At 44.9% G+C, this 18,236-nt stretch overlaps 1 protein-coding gene across 14 annotated transcripts in view; it reads right to left on the bottom strand.

Annotated features, from left to right (window-relative positions):
- ddr1 (discoidin domain receptor tyrosine kinase 1) overlaps positions 1–11,141 on the bottom strand; it is a 30,687-nt gene extending 19,546 nt beyond the window's left edge. For 4 of the 14 annotated variants that reach the window (XM_040165694.2, XM_078095001.1, XM_078095006.1 and 1 more), the window contains exons 1-2: positions 10,671–11,141; positions 1,273–1,430 (exon numbers count right to left, since the gene is read on the bottom strand). In XM_040165694.2, coding sequence (XP_040021628.1) covers positions 1,273–1,372 — 100 coding nt within the window. In that variant the 5' untranslated portion in view covers positions 1,373–1,430; positions 10,671–11,141. Of the gene's footprint in view, positions 1–1,272; positions 1,431–4,650; positions 4,692–8,986; positions 9,363–10,017; positions 10,097–10,670 lie in introns of those variants that run through there. The other 10 variants (XM_040165691.2, XM_040165698.2, XM_040165693.2 and 7 more) reach the window with 5 other exon arrangements.
- Positions 11,142–18,236: the final 7,095 nt, after the last annotated feature.

The following is an 18,236-nucleotide window of genomic DNA, read 5'->3' as shown; positions in this document are numbered from 1 at the left end:
ATTCTCTCAGTCCGTCTGCTCTTAGTTTACTTTCTCCTCTGGTCACTTTTTATAAAACAGTCGCCCGCACAACCAACCATCCTGCTCGCACAGTTCAGATGGATTCATCTGTTGCTTATCTGTTCCCCTCTGTCTGTGCTTTTGTTTTTTTGTCAAGTTTCCACCCCTGTGTTTCGCCTCCGGTCCCGCCCCTCTCTCAATAGCTCAGCTGTGGCTCATTCCGGGCTCCTGAGTTCCTCGTCGTCAGTCCGTCCCAGTACCCAAGCTGGTCTCAGGTGCCGTTGAATGTCGCCATCAGCTGCAGCTCACCAGTTTGCATGTTTTTTCTTTTTGTCCAGCAGTGTCCGGCGCGCGGAGTACCACATGACTGTGGTATGACATGAGTACACGTGACTCGCTTTGATCAGACTCTGGTTATGATGTCGGGCCACAGGTTTCCGCCCCAGACGGGAAGACGACGGTGGAGTTTCCCTCCCGACTCCGGTTGAGCCCGAGCAGCGCTTTCGGTTCCCCGCTTGACCATTAGAATAATTTAGTGTAGGCACATTAGTCAATAAAGGTGCTCCTAGTTGAACAAACGATATTTGCATGAACTACGCTTCTATTTTGCTTTAACTGATCATAAAAATATTCAGACAGTTTTGTTGATTGACAAATTAAGTGGGTGATTGTCTAAAAAGAGTGAGCAATAAAACCAGAAAATTCAGAGCATTTGATGGTTTGGAGAGTTTCTCAAATATGATCAACTAAGAGATAAAATAAACATCAACATAATGAGCAATATTAGCAGCCCAGTCACATTTACAGTCTGGCTCCTGCAGGCAAACTGTCTCCTCCCGTTACACCTGGTTGGCTCTCGTTTACCCTCATGCACGCCTTTCCGCGACATTTTGACAGACACTTTCATGAGCTCATGAGCATTGGCGGTCTTGGCAAGCAGAAGAGGGTCGGGGTGTGTGTGTGTGGGGAGGAGGGGGCGAGCTTTCTCATTCTCCCATTACACAGGACACGACTGGCTGGCAGACAGGGAGAGGACACAGGATAGCCTGTTGATGGCTGACAGAGAATGCGCCTTACTGACCTGAGAATGTGAGGAGAATGTCGGAGGAGCAGGACGGACCACGGCTGTGCCGGGTGGACGCGAGGGGGCAAAAATCATGTCCGAGTTTCGGGGGAACTGCCACGCAGTTTTAAATGTGGCGTTCTTTTTTAGTAAGACCAGCCCAATAAAACGACACAATACGTTCTTTGTTCAGCTACACGACAGCTTACCTGGTTTGAAGTGCCACTCGTGGTCCCCCGAAGAAGACACCAGCGCTACCAGGACTGTGACCATGGTGACGGGAAACAGCCGCAGGGTCGGCAAGGCCATGACGGCAGCAACGCAGCTGGTTACCTGTCCGGGGACACACAGGTGTCCACAGGCATACCTGTCGGAGAAAAAGATTTAAATTGATCCGCTTAAGAATTCTTGTCTGTGCTTGTAAAACCTGCACCAACAGCCATCCAGCCGCAAAAGATTGTATTTTCATGCCTGCATATACACATTATATATACACACGGTACATTGTACACACACACACACACACACTAGCCTGAGGCGGTTGAGCTCTGGGCTCCCTGCTCAATCGTTAGCTCTACTCTCTCAATCAAATCCTGCCGGGCTAAAGCACGTATCTCACTGTCTTTTCTTTTTTTTTTCTCTCCACTTTGCATGCTGAGCTCAGCAACAGAACAAGCACAGAGCCGTATTACAAAGACCACTTTCACACACTAATTATGTCTCTGTGGCAGCCGGATGCAATGATACAATAATAATTAGCTGCAGTTAGAAAATGCGCAAGCGGCTTGGTAATTCTTCATTTGCCAATTGAAGATGATATAATTAGACTCCTTTTACTCCCAGAGAATTTGGGGGTTCTTCAGAATACCAACGAGAATAATTTGTCGGCCCCCGGTCGAGGATTGTTTGGAATAAGTAACAAACAGATGAAGCTGCAGAGATTGGAGAAATGAAATCCAATGAGCGAGCGAGAGAGAGACAATTGACAAGTGTTTTGAGTTAATGGAGATGCAAACATGCTCTGTGCAAAGTAATTAACTTGCTCGTGACGCCATGTCAGATGTTTTGGATGTGATGTTGGGTGACTTTAAGGATCTTCAAGCTTAAAAACACCTAGACTTTGATTGTTGGACACATCTAGACTAATCCAGTCTAACATAGCAGTCAGGTAATGGAATCCTACCTTTATAAAGGTTATGACTAAGCTGTATTTGTGGTGCTGCTGAATCCTGCTGTGATATACTGAGAGGCGTTTTTTAGGTCACCCTTTTAAAAGCCACATTTCTCAGTATAATGCAACATAACTCAATGAATAAAAAAAAAAAACTACAGCCTACAAAATGTGGAATTTACAACAGGACTGCTGTATTAGACTGAATTCGTTTAAGCTAGATGACCTACAGTAACAAACAACTGGGCCAACGTACAACATTATAATACTTCTGGCATTGTTGGTTGAGAAACTCCTTTTCAGTGATGCAAGAACTATTCTATGTGTGATGTACAATATGTGAAGAAGTTCAGTTCACCACACCATCCCCGGAGCACATTTGACTTGTTTGTCCGGTGGAAGACTTCCAGTGCTGAAGCAAGAGGGAGGAAAGAAAGCTCATGATAAGTGGAAGTCTGAAGCGGGAGTGACAGCTGGGAGAGACAGAGAGGCCAGGCTGTCTTCCCTGTAGACCCTCTGTGTTTCGGCTTCATCCATCCAACCAGACTGGGACAGGCCGACAGCTGACACACAGCTGTAGTGACAGAAGACTGGTGGGAGGGGGAAGTCGTCCAGGGGGGAATGTGTGGAAACGGAGTGAATAGTAGAGTTCGCTTAGGCACAACGGGGCGGAGACGGTGGAACAAGAGCCGCGATGACACGGGTCCATGCATGCGAGTGTGTGTTTTTTGGGGGGAGGGAGGTGGTGTGGAGAGGGTGACTTATGGCCCCCGCAAGTCGTGCGTATGCGTGGGTCCGTGGGTCGCGACTCGCGGGCACAGAGGAAATCTCAGGGATAGCCAGCCAGTGCAGCTGTCCTGAACGGGAGACACAATGCAACCCGAACATAGTGCACGTGTTCGAGCGGTAGTCACAGTGGCCCACGTGAGTAAGTAAATGTGCCTGATGGAAATATATATTGCTTACAGGATTAAGCTACGTGAGCAAAATCAAGAGCTGGGGGCCCAAAAACATTTGAGGTAGTCACCATAGCAACCACCAAACCAGATCCTCGACAGTATCTCATCCCCTTTTTATCAACGAAAGGGCAAACAACCTCCCATCCGACACGCAGCAGCGAGGAGAAGGAAAGCAGGCAGACAAACGCTTTGGCGAGCAGGAACCGAAAGCGGCCACGGCCATCAGAGAACATTGTTGTTGGTGTGGAACAGCTGTGGTCAGTGCATCAGAGAGAGGCAGGAGGACCTGCTGTGTTCAGAGCCCGATCTAGGCCTTCCACATTTTGTTTCAGCAAATCCACACGCAGGACTCGTGAGCAGCTGCCGTTTTTCTGTCCCACCGACAAGAGTCGAGAGCAGACGGACGCACAGGGAAACGTTTTTAGTGAGCAGTCATTGCATCATTAAAGAGTTTGCCAAAGTCCCTATAATTAGATTGCTTCAGCGTACAAAACTGTAAGGACTGCTTTGGCACCGTCTGGGCCTTTTCTGAGAAGCCCCTCGCGTTGGAACCAAATGTTCACGTTCGTTAATCTTACCGGTTGTAGAACCTAAAGGATTGTATAGGATCCCCAAAGCATTAACTGCATAATGTATATGCTTTACATCACTGCAGAGAATGTCAGAACTATTTCATATTCCATATAGCCAGTAGTTTAAAACTGTGGCAGTACGGTAGAACTTAATCTTTCATATGAAACCTAAGAGAGGTAATATCATTGACATTCGTTATTTAGTCCACTCTACTAATATTGGTTGAAAGTTGTATGAAGAAGTAACCGGCTTCTTGTCCTAACCAAAATATCTAAAACAACCAATTATTTATATATGGATTGCATGGAAATTTGGTCCATTCAAAGAGCTGTGTGGAGTCCACAAAAACAACGACGCATGAGTTACAGGCAGCCTCAGTCATGCATGACTCGAGTGCACTGGGAGACTCAACGCATTGTTTGGGATTTCCATCAGTGTGAAGAAAAACTGTTGGTGTGATACACACCACTACACCTGTTGCTATGTGCTGATGCCTGCCACCGTTTCTGTGTTACTACCAAAGAGCCACGCCAACCCACCGAGCTATTTCACATTGAAAATATGTTTAAAAGAAGGTTATTAAAAAAGGTTGAAAAGGTGAACATCTACTATTACACCATCTATCCATGTGGTTTTCTTTTGCTTAATTATTAAAAAATGTATTCACTCTAAAAGGAAGGAACAACACAACTTCTCTCCCTTAGTCAGATGCAAACTGTTGAGTCTGGAGACATTAGCTCTTAATCTGAGAATAGAAGCGACCTCTAGTAATCGACTAAACTGACATCAATAAGTGATCCATGATGTCAGGACGCTGCACGTTAAGTCTATTATACCCTACTATTGCTCACAGTGCTGATCACACATTAGTCATCAAATCGTACCGTTGTATGTCACGATATTCATCCATACGAGGAAGTACCAGTCACCTCAGTGGGATCTGACCTTCTGGAGTTGAAAAAGAGGTTGAGGGAGCAGAGGGGAAGAATGGATGAGTAACTTAAACAGAGTAATGGGCGCTGAAGGACAAGGCAGCGACTGTGGCCGAGTCAGAAAAACTAATTAAACAGCGGCAACAAGGGAAGGAGAAAGTGTGGCATGTGAGTAAATGAATCTCGATGAAACAGCAAAGGAAGCGTGGAGGAGATTGTAAAAAGATTGTCCATTGTTAAATGTTGGTGAGCATCACACGACTCATTAAAGAGAGCTCAGCTTTCCTCCCAAAATACCAAGTTGAAAACCCGCAGACAAAGCAGAGTGGGGCTGTGCAACAACAACAACAAAAACAACCGGTCATAACAAATCTAATTTACACGCTAACACTGGTTTTAGATCGGCACATGAGCCGAGGCTCGGGGGGGACGGGGGGGATAGTAGTGCAGTAACGGGTAAAGGATTGTCCTCTGGCTACACAAAGCTGCAATCGATCACAACTTAGGAGTGGGACGTTAATCTTCTCCATGCCCGCTTCAAACTTGGAGGCATCAGCCACTCCGTTGCGGCGTTGCTCGGCATATCTGCATGGCAGACAGAGACAAATGATGAGTGATCACCCTCGGCTGCTCTGGCACATGAAGAATGCCTTCATCCATCGGCGGCCACGCAAACCTGGGTGGAAGTGTGGAGACCCACAAGTTGTAGCCAGAAACATTATGGAAGGAACTTCACACACACACACACACACACACACACACACACACACACACACACACACACACACACACACACACACACACACACACACACACACACACACACAGAAATTGTAAAATGGAAAAAAACACTGAATATTCACATTCATCAAAGATCACAAAAGGATTCAAAAGTTCCCACAGTGAGTGACTTCTTGGCCTTTCCTGAAGATTTGCTTTAAACAGGCATAATGTTTGAAATTATTAAAACGTTAATGGCATCTGGGTCTTTTCTTAACAAGCTAGCTGTCTAAATAGTTTTCTGAAGCATGCAGCTTATCCAGAACCTTTTCTGCATCCTGCACACCGGGCTCCAGACCTCTCAGAGCAATGCTGTATATTTGTTCTGGTAATGTTAATGGTCATTTTTGGCAGAACCCATTTCTCCAACCTATGTGCCAATTAAGAACTTGGAAAAAAAAAGGGGGGACCTTTTGCAGGTTTGTCTACAATTGAAAAAGCCACACTCGGGTAGACCCAAAATGTGTCCATAGCTGCAGGCCTGCAGTCCAAACACAATATTGCATCTGGATTGCGTCATTGAGCTCCAATGTCTCGGCCTCTGCACAAGCGATTGTAGTGATCATTGACGTGAACAGTAACCACACGGGTAGATTGTCTCTAACGAATGCACAAGAGTGCCCAGACCTAACAAAAGAGGTTATGGGACAGCTGAAAAGTGACGAAGAACAGTGAGCAAAAAGGCCAAGTGAGCACCTCTAGCCAAGTCGGCGGTACATTATGGTGTTCTTTTGACTGACTGCAACTGGTGTACGGTTTTGGTTCTCAGCGCTTGAAGCATCGTACATGTCAGTGCATGTAGTTTAACTGTTATGGTCTCTCCTTTTTCTCTGTATAATCCATCTGGAATGAAAAGGAGTGGCTTTTCACTGAAAGTGAGTTAATGAAAGACCTTTGAACTACTTAATATAGTACGTGACAAAGTTAAAGAGTTCAACGGAGCTGCATGAAAACGAGCGTTCTCCACTAAAGACCAGTTTTACCTGAGAATCCAGCACATATGTGGGCCCCATTAGCATGTCAATACGACAGCGCAGTATGTGCACGGTTATAGTTTGACACGGGGGTCGTTTTAGGGCTGCAGTGCGACAGCAAGCCGCAGCCCGATTCCCTGAATTCAATTAGCAAAGTCTCACTGGCACCTGTCAGAGAACGGGTGACAAGCAGACGGGAGGACGGGGTGAAAGGGGAGGCATGTGACAGCACTATGCTACTCCAGCAATGGGAAGAGACTAGATACAGGAAGACGGATGGAGGCATGCTGTGGTGGAGGAAACTCCCCCAGTAACCGAACAAAGAGACTCAGAGCAAGTTTGGGGACAAAGAATCAACCCAGCGAGCAGCCATTGAAAGACGAGGTGGGAAAGAAGCAGGGACGGCCTGGAGTGGAACAGAGCAGAGCAGAAGGAGGATCCAGCAGGACCAGGTCAAACAGGAAGCACTTTGGTGAGACGGCCTTAGAGCCAAAGTGAGAGAAACAGTCGTGCCAAAATTCAGGCCTCTCACACGCATCTGCTTCTCCGCTGTGATGAATCACCGCTGAACAGAGAGAAAAGATTTTGAAAGACGTCTTTGAGCTGCTTGATGTCGAGTCACTGCTGAGGGGGAAACAAAAAAAAAAAAAAAAAAAAGTACACTACATGAAAACCAATTCAAATTGAAAAAAGGTTGTGACCTGAATATTAAAGTCTGCGCTTTGCTGAAACTCAATCCACAGACACGAAGGCACATGGTTAAAACCCTCAGGTACCAGCAGACAGTCCTCCTCTACGCAGAAAGCCTCCTAACAGGAGTTGAACTGCACATCTCACGGTTTCCTGATGCGAATAGTCAGGTCCTACGCACTAAGCAATTCAAATTCATCATACAAAAATAATTCATACATAGAAAGAAGTTCCCCTCTGATGTTGAACACAATTTTTCTTCCATGTTCCAACAAAGTTTCAAAAGCAGCTACTTTTCCAGAAGTAATGGGTAATTATTAGCTACATATTGAGCCATTGAGAGGCCCGCTGTGCTTGCACTTCAAGATGAAAACACCACCCGAGTGTGAAGATTTGAATAGAGACGAGAGTCCGAAGGAGAGAACAGGGCACACCGGCTTTTAAGTTTGACTCAGAACATTGGTTAGTTTTTCCAGAAGCGATAAGTTGAAGTGCCAGTTGTGGTGTGAGCACAGTAAACAGACCCATCGAGAAAGACGCATGGGCAAAGAAAGACGATACATATATGCAAAAAATTGCAAAACATGCAATGCAAAAACATTCACACAGTGCTGCAGGAGTGCAATGCTAAATAGAGAAAGTAGAGAACTCTTGTAATAGAGTTGAGAAATTACACATAAGAGATGTTCTACTTGCTAACATCCAAGTATTCTACTTCTCATCTTAATGAATTATATTGTGCATATAAATCAGCGTTTACATTTCAGTCATAAACGCAGATTCATTTGATAAGATAGTGTGGCCAATATATAACCCCAGCTTGCTTATATCCAGGCAACGCGGTTATCTAAGCAGGGCACCCTGGACAAGAAGCACAGAGAGATAAACGAGGAGACCCACGGGGACGAAAAGGGAGGCCGAGGGGGGGAGGAGGGGGAGCAAGATATATGAAACATCTAGTGCTGCTACAAAGGGGAATAATCAGATGTATGCTGAAGGAGGAGAATATGTTCTGCGTGCAAGCGAAAGGCTGATTGGCAGAGTGATTAATTAAGAGGATGAAAGGCCTGCTGGACGCCTGGCAGGGACACAGGTCTGATATGGAAGAAGGTAGTGATGGAGATTCACTGGGAGGAAATCAAATACAGATACTTGAGACAACTGAAGTCCATGCAACAACACCCGGGCCTGGCTTTGAAGTGTCACCACCCATCACGGCACGAGTTTTGTTTCCCAGACCGTCTCATCAAGCTCGCTCTGCATGTGACCACACAGACGACAAATGTAATTTAGAAGTCCAGCTGTCTAGACATGAGGGGAAATTGGTTTAGGAAAACAGGGTGGACAGTTGAGTCCATCAATTGGTTTAATATAAGGGAAGTATAGAGGTGTGTGTGGGGGGGGTTATCCCAGTTGCATTCCAATGCACGATCGCCATGAGAGAAGACGCGCGAAAGAGTTCGTATGGACGTTCAGTTCAGTCCGCTGTGCAAAAGATGCACTCCGGTTGTTGTGTGAGAACTGGTTTGAGATTCCCGTCCACCTGCTACAACAACCAGAAACAAAGACAAAGTCACACACGCACGCTGCCGCCAAAACAATGGCGCAGATAAGAGGACAACAGACGGAGGTCAATGATCAACCAGACTACAGAAACCAGTGTTAAACAGAAACAACCCAAAGCAGCAATGAAAACTCGTAAATGATTTGTCTTGTAAAAAAAAAAAAAAAAACATCTTTTCAACACTTTTGTTGTCTGAGGACCGAAAAAAAAAGGAAATAACAAAACAGCCATTTCCCATGCAGACACTGTCGGAGTAAATACTTTAGAATACTGTACGTACCACACCGCTAAAAATGGTAGAATCCCATTTTCTCCTAATCCAGCAAAGAAACAAATCAATAAAAATAACTCCTCTCCAAGAGGGTGCGTGCGCGCGCAACTATACTCACATAACTGGTATTAATATATTCTGCGTCTCCTCTGATGACTGCACAGTCCAAAAAAAAAAGAAAAGAAAAATCTATGCAGGGCCAGCGGCTCTGGTGGGATGCTGTGGGAGACCGAGCAGCCAGATGCCCATTAGCGATCGGGCAGTTTGCCGTGAGGGACTGTGCATCCACACGGAGGGCTCTTCCTCACTTTATGCCCCTGCCTTTGTTGCAGAGAGGGAGGCGTGGGGAGAGAAAATTGCCTCTATCTATTGGCAAATAGCACAGTCACCCCCACGTCCTCCTTCCAACAGCAACAATGCCACACCTCCCTACTACACCACCCCCCTCCTCCCTCCTTCACCCCCCCACCCAACAATCCACATCTACAGTTTTCATGTGGTGGGGAAGGCAACCGCTCGCTGCACTGCACACCCACTAAAGCCCTTTGTTTACTCCATCAGGCCCACTCCGCCTATCCGCGGGCACCAAGGCGTGCACAGACACACAGGGCCCAGCTCGCAACAGCAAAGCACGCCACCTCGACCACATAACACTCCCGGCTCCGGTCTCCTTCCGCCGTCCCTCAGAAGAAAGTGAGGCAGAGAGCTGAAAACACGCCGCTTCTACGGTCATTTTCTTCATTTTCTTGCACCATCTGGTTCACAGAGATGATGAAAATCATTCATAGAGACACATGTTTAATTCACTTTCCCAGCCCCTTTCTTCAGCCTCATAATAAAAAGATTTAAAAAAATAAAAAAAACACACAAAAAAGTTCAAAGTCCAAACGCTCTGACGGCTCCTCCCCGGAGTTTGAAAAGGTTTTGTGGATCAACATTTTCTCCTCTCTCATTTCATTAACTCCCCCCAAAAAAGAAGAACCACCACATTCAAGGCCAGAGGTGAGTGACAGCACAGCGGGTGGTCTTATTGGAGTTACCTGAGGTGCTGTGGAGGTCACGGGGGTCAATGGCTGGTGTGATGATGATGATGATGATGATGATGATGATGACCACCACCTGGATGCGCGGAGGACTCAACATTAAACACCTCACTGACCCTCATTCGTCAACGCTGCAGCTGCAGGTTTTAAAAGCGTTGCATTCCAAGAAGATACTTTTGTTTTGTTGTGGGAGGTTTTGTGCGTTTGAATGAGGTGCAACGTGAAGCAAGGCGGCAAAAACACACATCCGCGTGGTTCTGTGGCCATCGGATGGATGGATGGAACAAACCAAGATAAATATGTGAAAACAAAATTAGGAACTTGAAAGTCAGACAGCAAGATGTCCCACGGTTTGGAGTGAGTGGAGGTCACCGCACACACCGGCAGATCACTTCAGCAAATGCCAACAGAGTAGCTCATGAACCGCACAAATGCGCGCAACGTTACGCCGCATGTGCGCACCGCGCGGTCCGCGGACAGAGCTGCCGTGTCCGCCTCTCACCGAGACTCTCAGACGCCACAGTGAGACACACACACACACACACACAGACACAGACAGACGGCTGGACACGTATCCCCGACAATATATCAGTATAGCCGCTTGTTATGGAGTAACGTTAAAGTGCAGGGTTCGAACTTACGTTACTTACCTAAAAAGTCGCGGGGAGGAGGTGCGCGTTCACCGCAGTCCAAACTTTCTTTTTTTTTTTTTAGATGAAGTCTGTGTTCGCAGTGTTTCGCCCTGAAAGGGAGACGCTGGATAATCCACACGGTGGTCCGGGGGGAGGGGGGGGGTCGTTGCGTTCGGGGAATGACCTTCGGCAAAACTCGGCAAAAACAAGAAATTAACCGAAAACCGCTGAGCGCAACAGGCTCGCGTAAAACCCGCAGCCGGACCCTCCGCCGGACACTTTTAGGATGAATGTTTCCAGAACTCCTCCACAACGAGGGAGATTTTTACTTATTGTTTTTTTTGTTGTTGTTTGTATAATCGTCGAGAGTCGCCGTCCGGGGTCCCCGCGGCTCGGCCCCTTCTCTGAATCTGAGCCCCGTCAGCCTCGACCGGACTCCGCAGCACTCGGGCCCGGCAGTCGCCACCAGGTGCTCATCTACATAACTGCACCGGCTCCGTCCAATCACGTCTGCGAGCAAGGTGTCTGATTGAATATTCCAACGTGCGCGCCGTCCAATCGGAGCGTCCCGTGGGCGGGACCTGTGACCTCAACAAACACTGTAGATGTAAAATGTAATTTAACGAGTCTCTCGTGACGTGATACAGCAGCACGCGGAGAGCTTAAACCATTTGGATGGTTTGCACGTATGACAATGCGTTTTAAAACGGATTTCTTGAGGATGTAAACTTGTAAACGCACTTGAATGATCTGTTCTGCCTCTCAGCATCTGGCCTGAGCCATTAAATGTGGACCCACACTCCTCTGCCTCGGTATTTACCTCTAAAGGAAACTTTATTACAGAGTATTGCCGGTGTAACTGTATACCATTACTGCCCCTGGGCTATAATGGCTCAGATTGAAGGGTTTGGAGTAAAACACAGCATTGGCGGTGGAACCAGGAGAGTGGTGTATATAGGACCCCGAGGCCGAGCAGGAGCAAAATGGGAATCTATGTTTTTAAAAGAGCCACATGTGTGCATGTTTATGCTGAATTACATTGTACGTTGAGCTAATCAGGCACACAGAGAGAAAAAAAACCTCGTGTTGAAGTTACAGTGTATGTTTGTACTTGTCTGACTGAGAAATTTTAGCTGGCGGTCAATCAGCAGCCAGTGTCAATAAAGGTAATTTAACACTTTCTGAGCCACACCTTTGATAAAAAGGCTCAGTGAGCACTGATACTTTCGCCGCTGCTCAGTGTTTGCTTTTGTTTGCGTGTATATATACTTGTATTTTGTGTGTCCATATTTCAAGGTGTTTAGTATCTCTCAAACCCTTTGAATCTATAGGGGGTTTGTCTGTGAGTCATATTGTTTTAATTGAAATAAAGAAAAGTTATATATTCATGCCATTACTTGAGGTACTTTACACTAGAGATACATTTCTTTTTCACTATTCTCAGCTTTAGTTACTAGTTAGTTTTCACATTAATAGTTTATATACTAAACAGCAGCTTTCTGCATGTTCAGCACTTTTGATACTTTTGAGCACCTCTATGATTTACCTTAAATATGATGTTGTTATTATACATAAGTTTATGATCCGAACACATCTTCCATCGATATTCACAGTAAACACAATTAAGAACATATCAGTTTTTATACCTCAATTCTTAATAGATTTGAAGAATTTCTGCTTTTAATCTAAACCAAATTTACACGAACCCACCTCCCTCAGAAGAGTTCCTGTCTGGGTTTATAAAGAATTTAGCTGGACTTTCATCTGGCTTGGCCCTGTTTTCTCTGCATATCATTAACATTCTCCCCCCACTTTTCAATTCGGATCTAAGGCGAAATCTCTCTCTCTCTCTCTCTCTCGTTCTCTTTCTCTCTCTCTTTCCCTTTAGGCATAAACTATTAAATGTATCATACCAGCAGAGTTTTCTTGTGATGCAAGTTTTTGTATGTTTTCCTTGACCTTGCTATCCAATAATGGTCAACAAATAAAAGGTGGATGCGTATGAAATTAGATTTCAATCAGTGTTTTGCACATATTATCCTACTGATAAGTGTATTCATTCTCAGCGTGTGTTCTCTCCCTAACTCTACAGACCCTTTCCCCCATTATTCAGCCTTTTCTGTTGTGCATATTGTCCAACTGTGCTTTGTTTGTTGTCCGGGCAACTACAAATCCCCTGGCAGGAATTATGACCTTTTTCTCTATGATTTCTCCTCCACCCTCCACTTTTTTTCTGATTATTTTCCATGCTTCTCTTCTTCCTTTCTTACGAAATATAGTCAGTTCCTCCTGGAGTGATTTTTTTTGTTCACTAAAACTCCCTCCTTTCCCTCTACTCATTCTCACTTTGAGTGAAAACCAATGAAGCATAAAAAGCAGGTCTGATCCTGTGAGGAATTCACCCTCAGAGAGAGAGAGAGAGAGAGAGAGAGAGAGAAACGGAGGAAGAGAGAAGTTCAACTTCTACAGCACTCAGCAAGGACAAGAAAATACTTGGGTACTATGCCACGGGTAAGGAAAGTTAAAGAGACAGTAAAATAAATGAGTTGGGGTTTATCGATTGAAAGAAAGGATGTTTTCGACAGACAACAACAGGGTGTTACAAGTTTAAAGAAATTCTTTACTTTTCCTAAATAGGTTTTTGCTTTCACCAGAAATGAGCATTTTCACTCATCGAACTTTCTGCTTGCAAGCGATGACAGATGATTTATTGCCTGTCATTTGGAAAACACAACAACCTTTCTTACATCACTGTGGACAAAAACTTCAACCTCTTAGAATTAGAATTGGAAATGTTCCACTCAAAGGCGTCTTACACACACTGAGCGCGTACAATCCCTATCATGGACGCACAGCTGTGCAAGGCTGCAAGGTTCAGGCAACGCTGATCAGTTGCAGAATGCAAAGCTTGCAGTTTGTTGGGAACTACATACCAAGAATACTACCTACTAAAACATTTCCACTAGTGTTTCTTTTTCACCGCAGAATCCAAAACCAATAAATGTCTCCAATTTGCACTTGTCAACAAAACCTCGGAAGCGCTCAACAGCTCCTTTTAACACAAAATACCACAAAGAAGTGTGACTCCAGGTCCAGGTTTGACTTAAACATACATGTACGTATGTGTGAGAGTGTGTCTGTGTAAATGTACAACTCTATGCCCCCATCTCTGTTTACTGTGACTGGTCTTCACTCTGTCAGTATCCGTGTTACAGGCCCACAGGTTTTATCTGGTTGAGCCCCTGGAGAGGATCAGGGAGCGGTGGAGGTGTCAGGGGTCACGGGGTCAGCGTCTGCCTCAGGGGAGGTTCCTAGGTGGAGGTCAGGCATCATCGTCCATGGGGTCTCTTTTTATGTGTTCAGTGTGGAAAACTTTCATGTCAGCTCCTTCTCACACAAAGCTCTGTGACTTTTACCTATTCTGTCCTCTGTGTTTGTTCCATGTTGTTTTTCTATTTAGGCATTTAAGCTTGTTTGTAAATTTACTCAACAAGACCAAGAGTCTTCACAGCAGTTCTCGAAGATCTGACTAAGTTCATACTTGAGTCTGGGGATCTCCAAAGTTGTGAAGATGCATCGTTTGAGAAACAATTGTTGGTCAATACATGCAAAGGTTGTTGCTTTCAGTCCAAACCAAAGCAGAGGCCAACATTTGCCTCTCAGTCATACATATTTTGGTGGAACGCGCTCTCTGAAGACATCAGGACCGCAGAGAGCCTTCACATCTTCCGCCGCAAACTAAAGACACACCTCTTCAGACTCTACCTCGACTAAAGACTAACAAATTGCAGCACTTAAATTGTACTTGTGACGTCACTCATCTATAGCAAATTGTAAATTCGCTTATTTGAGGAAATTGCACTTTCTTGTTTCTTGTTCTCCTGAGTTTGTACCCTATGGTTGAATGCACTTATTGTACGTCGCTTTGGATAAAAGCGTCAGCTAAATGACATGTAATGTAATGTAATGTAATGTAATATTTGTTTTTATCTATGTTGTTAGACAAAGCCCCTTTTCTCTTCTGAAACCACACATTGCTTGAAAACAGGAATTACTTTTGATGAATAAACGTTTTGATGCATCATCTGACACCATGCAGATGATGGATCCGATCCTCCCTGGAGTGTCATGCATGCAGCAGGAAGTGTGATGACCTCAGTGTTGTCAGGGGAATGTGGGAAGAGAGAGGGTGAGGTGGGAGGAGGTGGTGTGTGGGGGGGGAGAGGGGTAGTTATGGATGACCCCCTCACACAATCAGAAGACCCTGGAGACCCTTCTCAGCTGTAGCACCGCAGTTGTGTCTCCTCTTCCTCGTGGCTGGAAGTGAAGGGGGGAGAGAGAGGGGGGATTCCAGCTCTTTTTGGGTGTCAGGTTCCGCCCCCTCCCATAGAAACCCCCTCTGTACACACGAACACACATCTGACAGTGTGGAGGACCACAGCCTGCGCTGTGGCATTAGGGAGGCTCAACCACAACTGTCGCCCTCTGTTCAAACAGTACCCCTCTGGGATTCTTTTGCCCCCCCCCCCCCCACTCTCCTCTCCTCACCTGTCTGAGCCAGCCGTTGAATACATGGCCGCCCTTTCTTCTCCAATCTCTCTGTGTTGCTAACAATAGAGCTTTGGGAATTACTCACTGTAACCGTCGGATGTGCTCTGATCTTCTTTATCTGGCCCTCCTCCCTGTTGTCTTTACCAATTACAGCTCAAACAGTAGTTTGACTCGGCTGAGCAGCCATGTCATGTTCCCAGGGTGTGTGTGTATGTGTGTGTGTGTGTGTGTGTGTGTGTGTGTGTGTAAAGACATATACTTATAGCTACCCTTTAGGTATTGTAATTGATATTCAAATTAGACGAGGCCCACAGGAGAAACAAAACTCATCTAAAATAATGAAGCAATTTCTAAATCCTTGCCTGTGGGCTCTATCGCCTTGGTAACCCAAGTCTGAGCTGCTTCCCGTCTCCACTGCTGGGTTTCAAACTCTCTCTCCTTTAAAAAAAGACGAAACACTTTCAGGCAGACTGTTGCTGGCTCCTTCCAGTGAGAGTGAGTGTTGTGGCGGATTGGAAGCCGCTGAGGACGCAATGAGTTGGTGGGGAGGAGAGACTCAAGGGGGTGTGAATGAGTGCCATTGCAATGCAGTGAGAGGTGGTGCTAAAAATACTTATTGACACATGGGCTCCAACTCACAAACAGGGTCACAGACAAACGAGCAAGTGACCGAAGGGGTCCCATTTATGCTCTACCATGCAGAAAAACACCCATCATTGGGACAATTAAAATACACAAAGCCGCCACTATTTAAAGTTTAACTGAACACGTTGAATCCCTTTGATTTCGCATCGACGGGGCTTTTTGGTTTTAGAGAGCTCTTCATCAAACAGAGAGACGGCCTTTTCCACACTCAAATACAAGTCCACTGAGCAAACAAACCCAGCTGCCGCGGTGTGACCCTCTGCAGGAGGAATATGGGAAAGCTGCTCTGTACACATCGTGTTGAATACCTGCTGCGGCAGAGATTGTTCCTGAGTTTACCTCGTAACGTGACGTGCCGATTCTTTGTTGAGGGTTTTTGTGCTCCATTGACAGAGCTATTATCACAAAAATATAGGTGTGGTGTTCAGCTGGACGACTTATTGTGTTTTTAGAAAGCTTGGGTAGATGGACTTTCTATACATCTGGTCCGACGGGGGAAATATTTAAACGGAAGGCACCTTCAACGCAGGTTTGTGATGTAACCTTTCCAACCTGAAGCTCATTCGAATCCTCACATTTCTCAGAATCTGTGGCCTTTTCAAATGGATTTTTTAGTGGTTGAAGAATCACTCAAATATTTTCCACGTCAGTAAAAGTACCAAGACACGTTTCAAGCATTCTCTATCGCACGTAGAGATACTTCAGAATAAGATCAGAGGCAAATTACCCCATTATACATGACATTGTTAGATTATAAAAAATGAGTGAGATGAGACGAGATAAGATGGATGGTTGACTTATTTACTTATTTACTGCACCTATAAAATAGGAATATGTTGGTTTTGCACATGGCATTGTTGTACATTGATAATAGATACAACAGTATGTAAAAAGTAAAACGTATTTGTTGTTGCAGCTGCTAAATATACGAGTTGTTTCCAACCTGGGGGTCAAGCCCCTCCAAAGGGTCACACGATAAAAATAAGGGGTCATGAGATGATTGAGGTGAGTTGGAAAGAAAGTTTCTCTAAAGATTTTCCTTTTTGTCCTTTGTGTTCATATTTTATTTAATGATAGAGAATTATACCTCGTTGCGCCTTGAACAGCAATTTAAAGTAAATAATTATTACAGATGGCAGATCAAATAATATTGTGATAAGGGGTATATTCTGCAAAGGGTCACATCCAAGGTTGGGAACCTCTGTTTTAATGTTTAACCACAGATATTTTACAATCTGTGGAATCTCCGATCTGTAGAGCCAAAACCCCGTCGCCCCCCCCACATCGCTGCTGGATTAACAGGATGGCTACTCAAGGGACAACTGCTAGTTGTAAATCAGTGTGTGTGTGTGTGTGTGTGTGATTGGGTGTGTGTGTGTGATTGGGTGAGTGTGTGTGTGTGTGTGTGTTATTGGGTGAGTGGGTGTGCGTGTGTGGAAAGTGTGTTAAAACAAGATAAGGAATTTCTAGCACAACTTAACATACACAGGTTTGAAATCCGATCTGTGAACGCAACAGTGATGAATCCTCATCAGTTGTGGAAATAAGTAATTCTACTCAAGCACTGTTCTTTCTTCCGTGTCTATTTTTGGACACATAATACTTCTGCTCCACTACAGTTCAGAAGGAAATGTTAAACTTTTTATCCGCATGTAGTCATCAGTTGGTGTCTGTTTTATTGTCAGATAAAAAACGCACGTTAGTCTTATACTATGTATTCATAATTCATTTGTAGCTCTATGTACTTTACTTGAGATTTTGTATGTATTTTATTCTATTTAATAGTTTGTACTATCTGGACCCCTGAACTTTTAAGGTCAAATTATTCCATACAAGACGACAGAAAGGTTTAAAAGAATGAATACAGATTTTAGCAGCAGAACAGTTTTTTTTGTTGTTGTCATCACCCATTTATCATCTTATGACCTTGTGACCTTATGGAAGGTTTCGACCCTCCGTTGGGGAACCAATGAATTAAACTACCTGACTTCATGTGAAGTAGTTAGAACTAACTCCACATCAACCAGCTGCAACAGTAAAACATGATGCTTAAGCATTATTCCATCAATGTTAACAATCCAATTGTGTCAAATGTGAGTCACAGGTAACAGTTCACTGCCAAATAAGTCCAACCCACTGCTGACCCGACAGTTAGTGACCCGGCTTCGTAACCCACGATTATAAACCCAATCTTGGTTGTAAAACCCACTGCACATTCGCACTATTAACACCACAAATGAGAAGCCTGCGTACAATCATCTGGCTGCACCTGACTGTTAACCTCAGCAGGGACTCACACTAAAGCTGGTTTTGATAGCCCTCTAGTGACCACAGAGGTGTACCTGCCAGCTCATATTTAGAACTATAATTTAGTAAAGTGAGACATAG

Source organism: Gasterosteus aculeatus, chromosome 20 (assembly GCF_964276395.1).
Source record: "Gasterosteus aculeatus chromosome 20, fGasAcu3.hap1.1, whole genome shotgun sequence".
Taxonomy (NCBI): Eukaryota; Metazoa; Chordata; class Actinopteri; order Perciformes; family Gasterosteidae; genus Gasterosteus; species Gasterosteus aculeatus.
The sequence above is the reverse complement of the archived record's forward strand: the minus strand, read 5'-3'. Positions and strand labels throughout refer to the sequence as shown.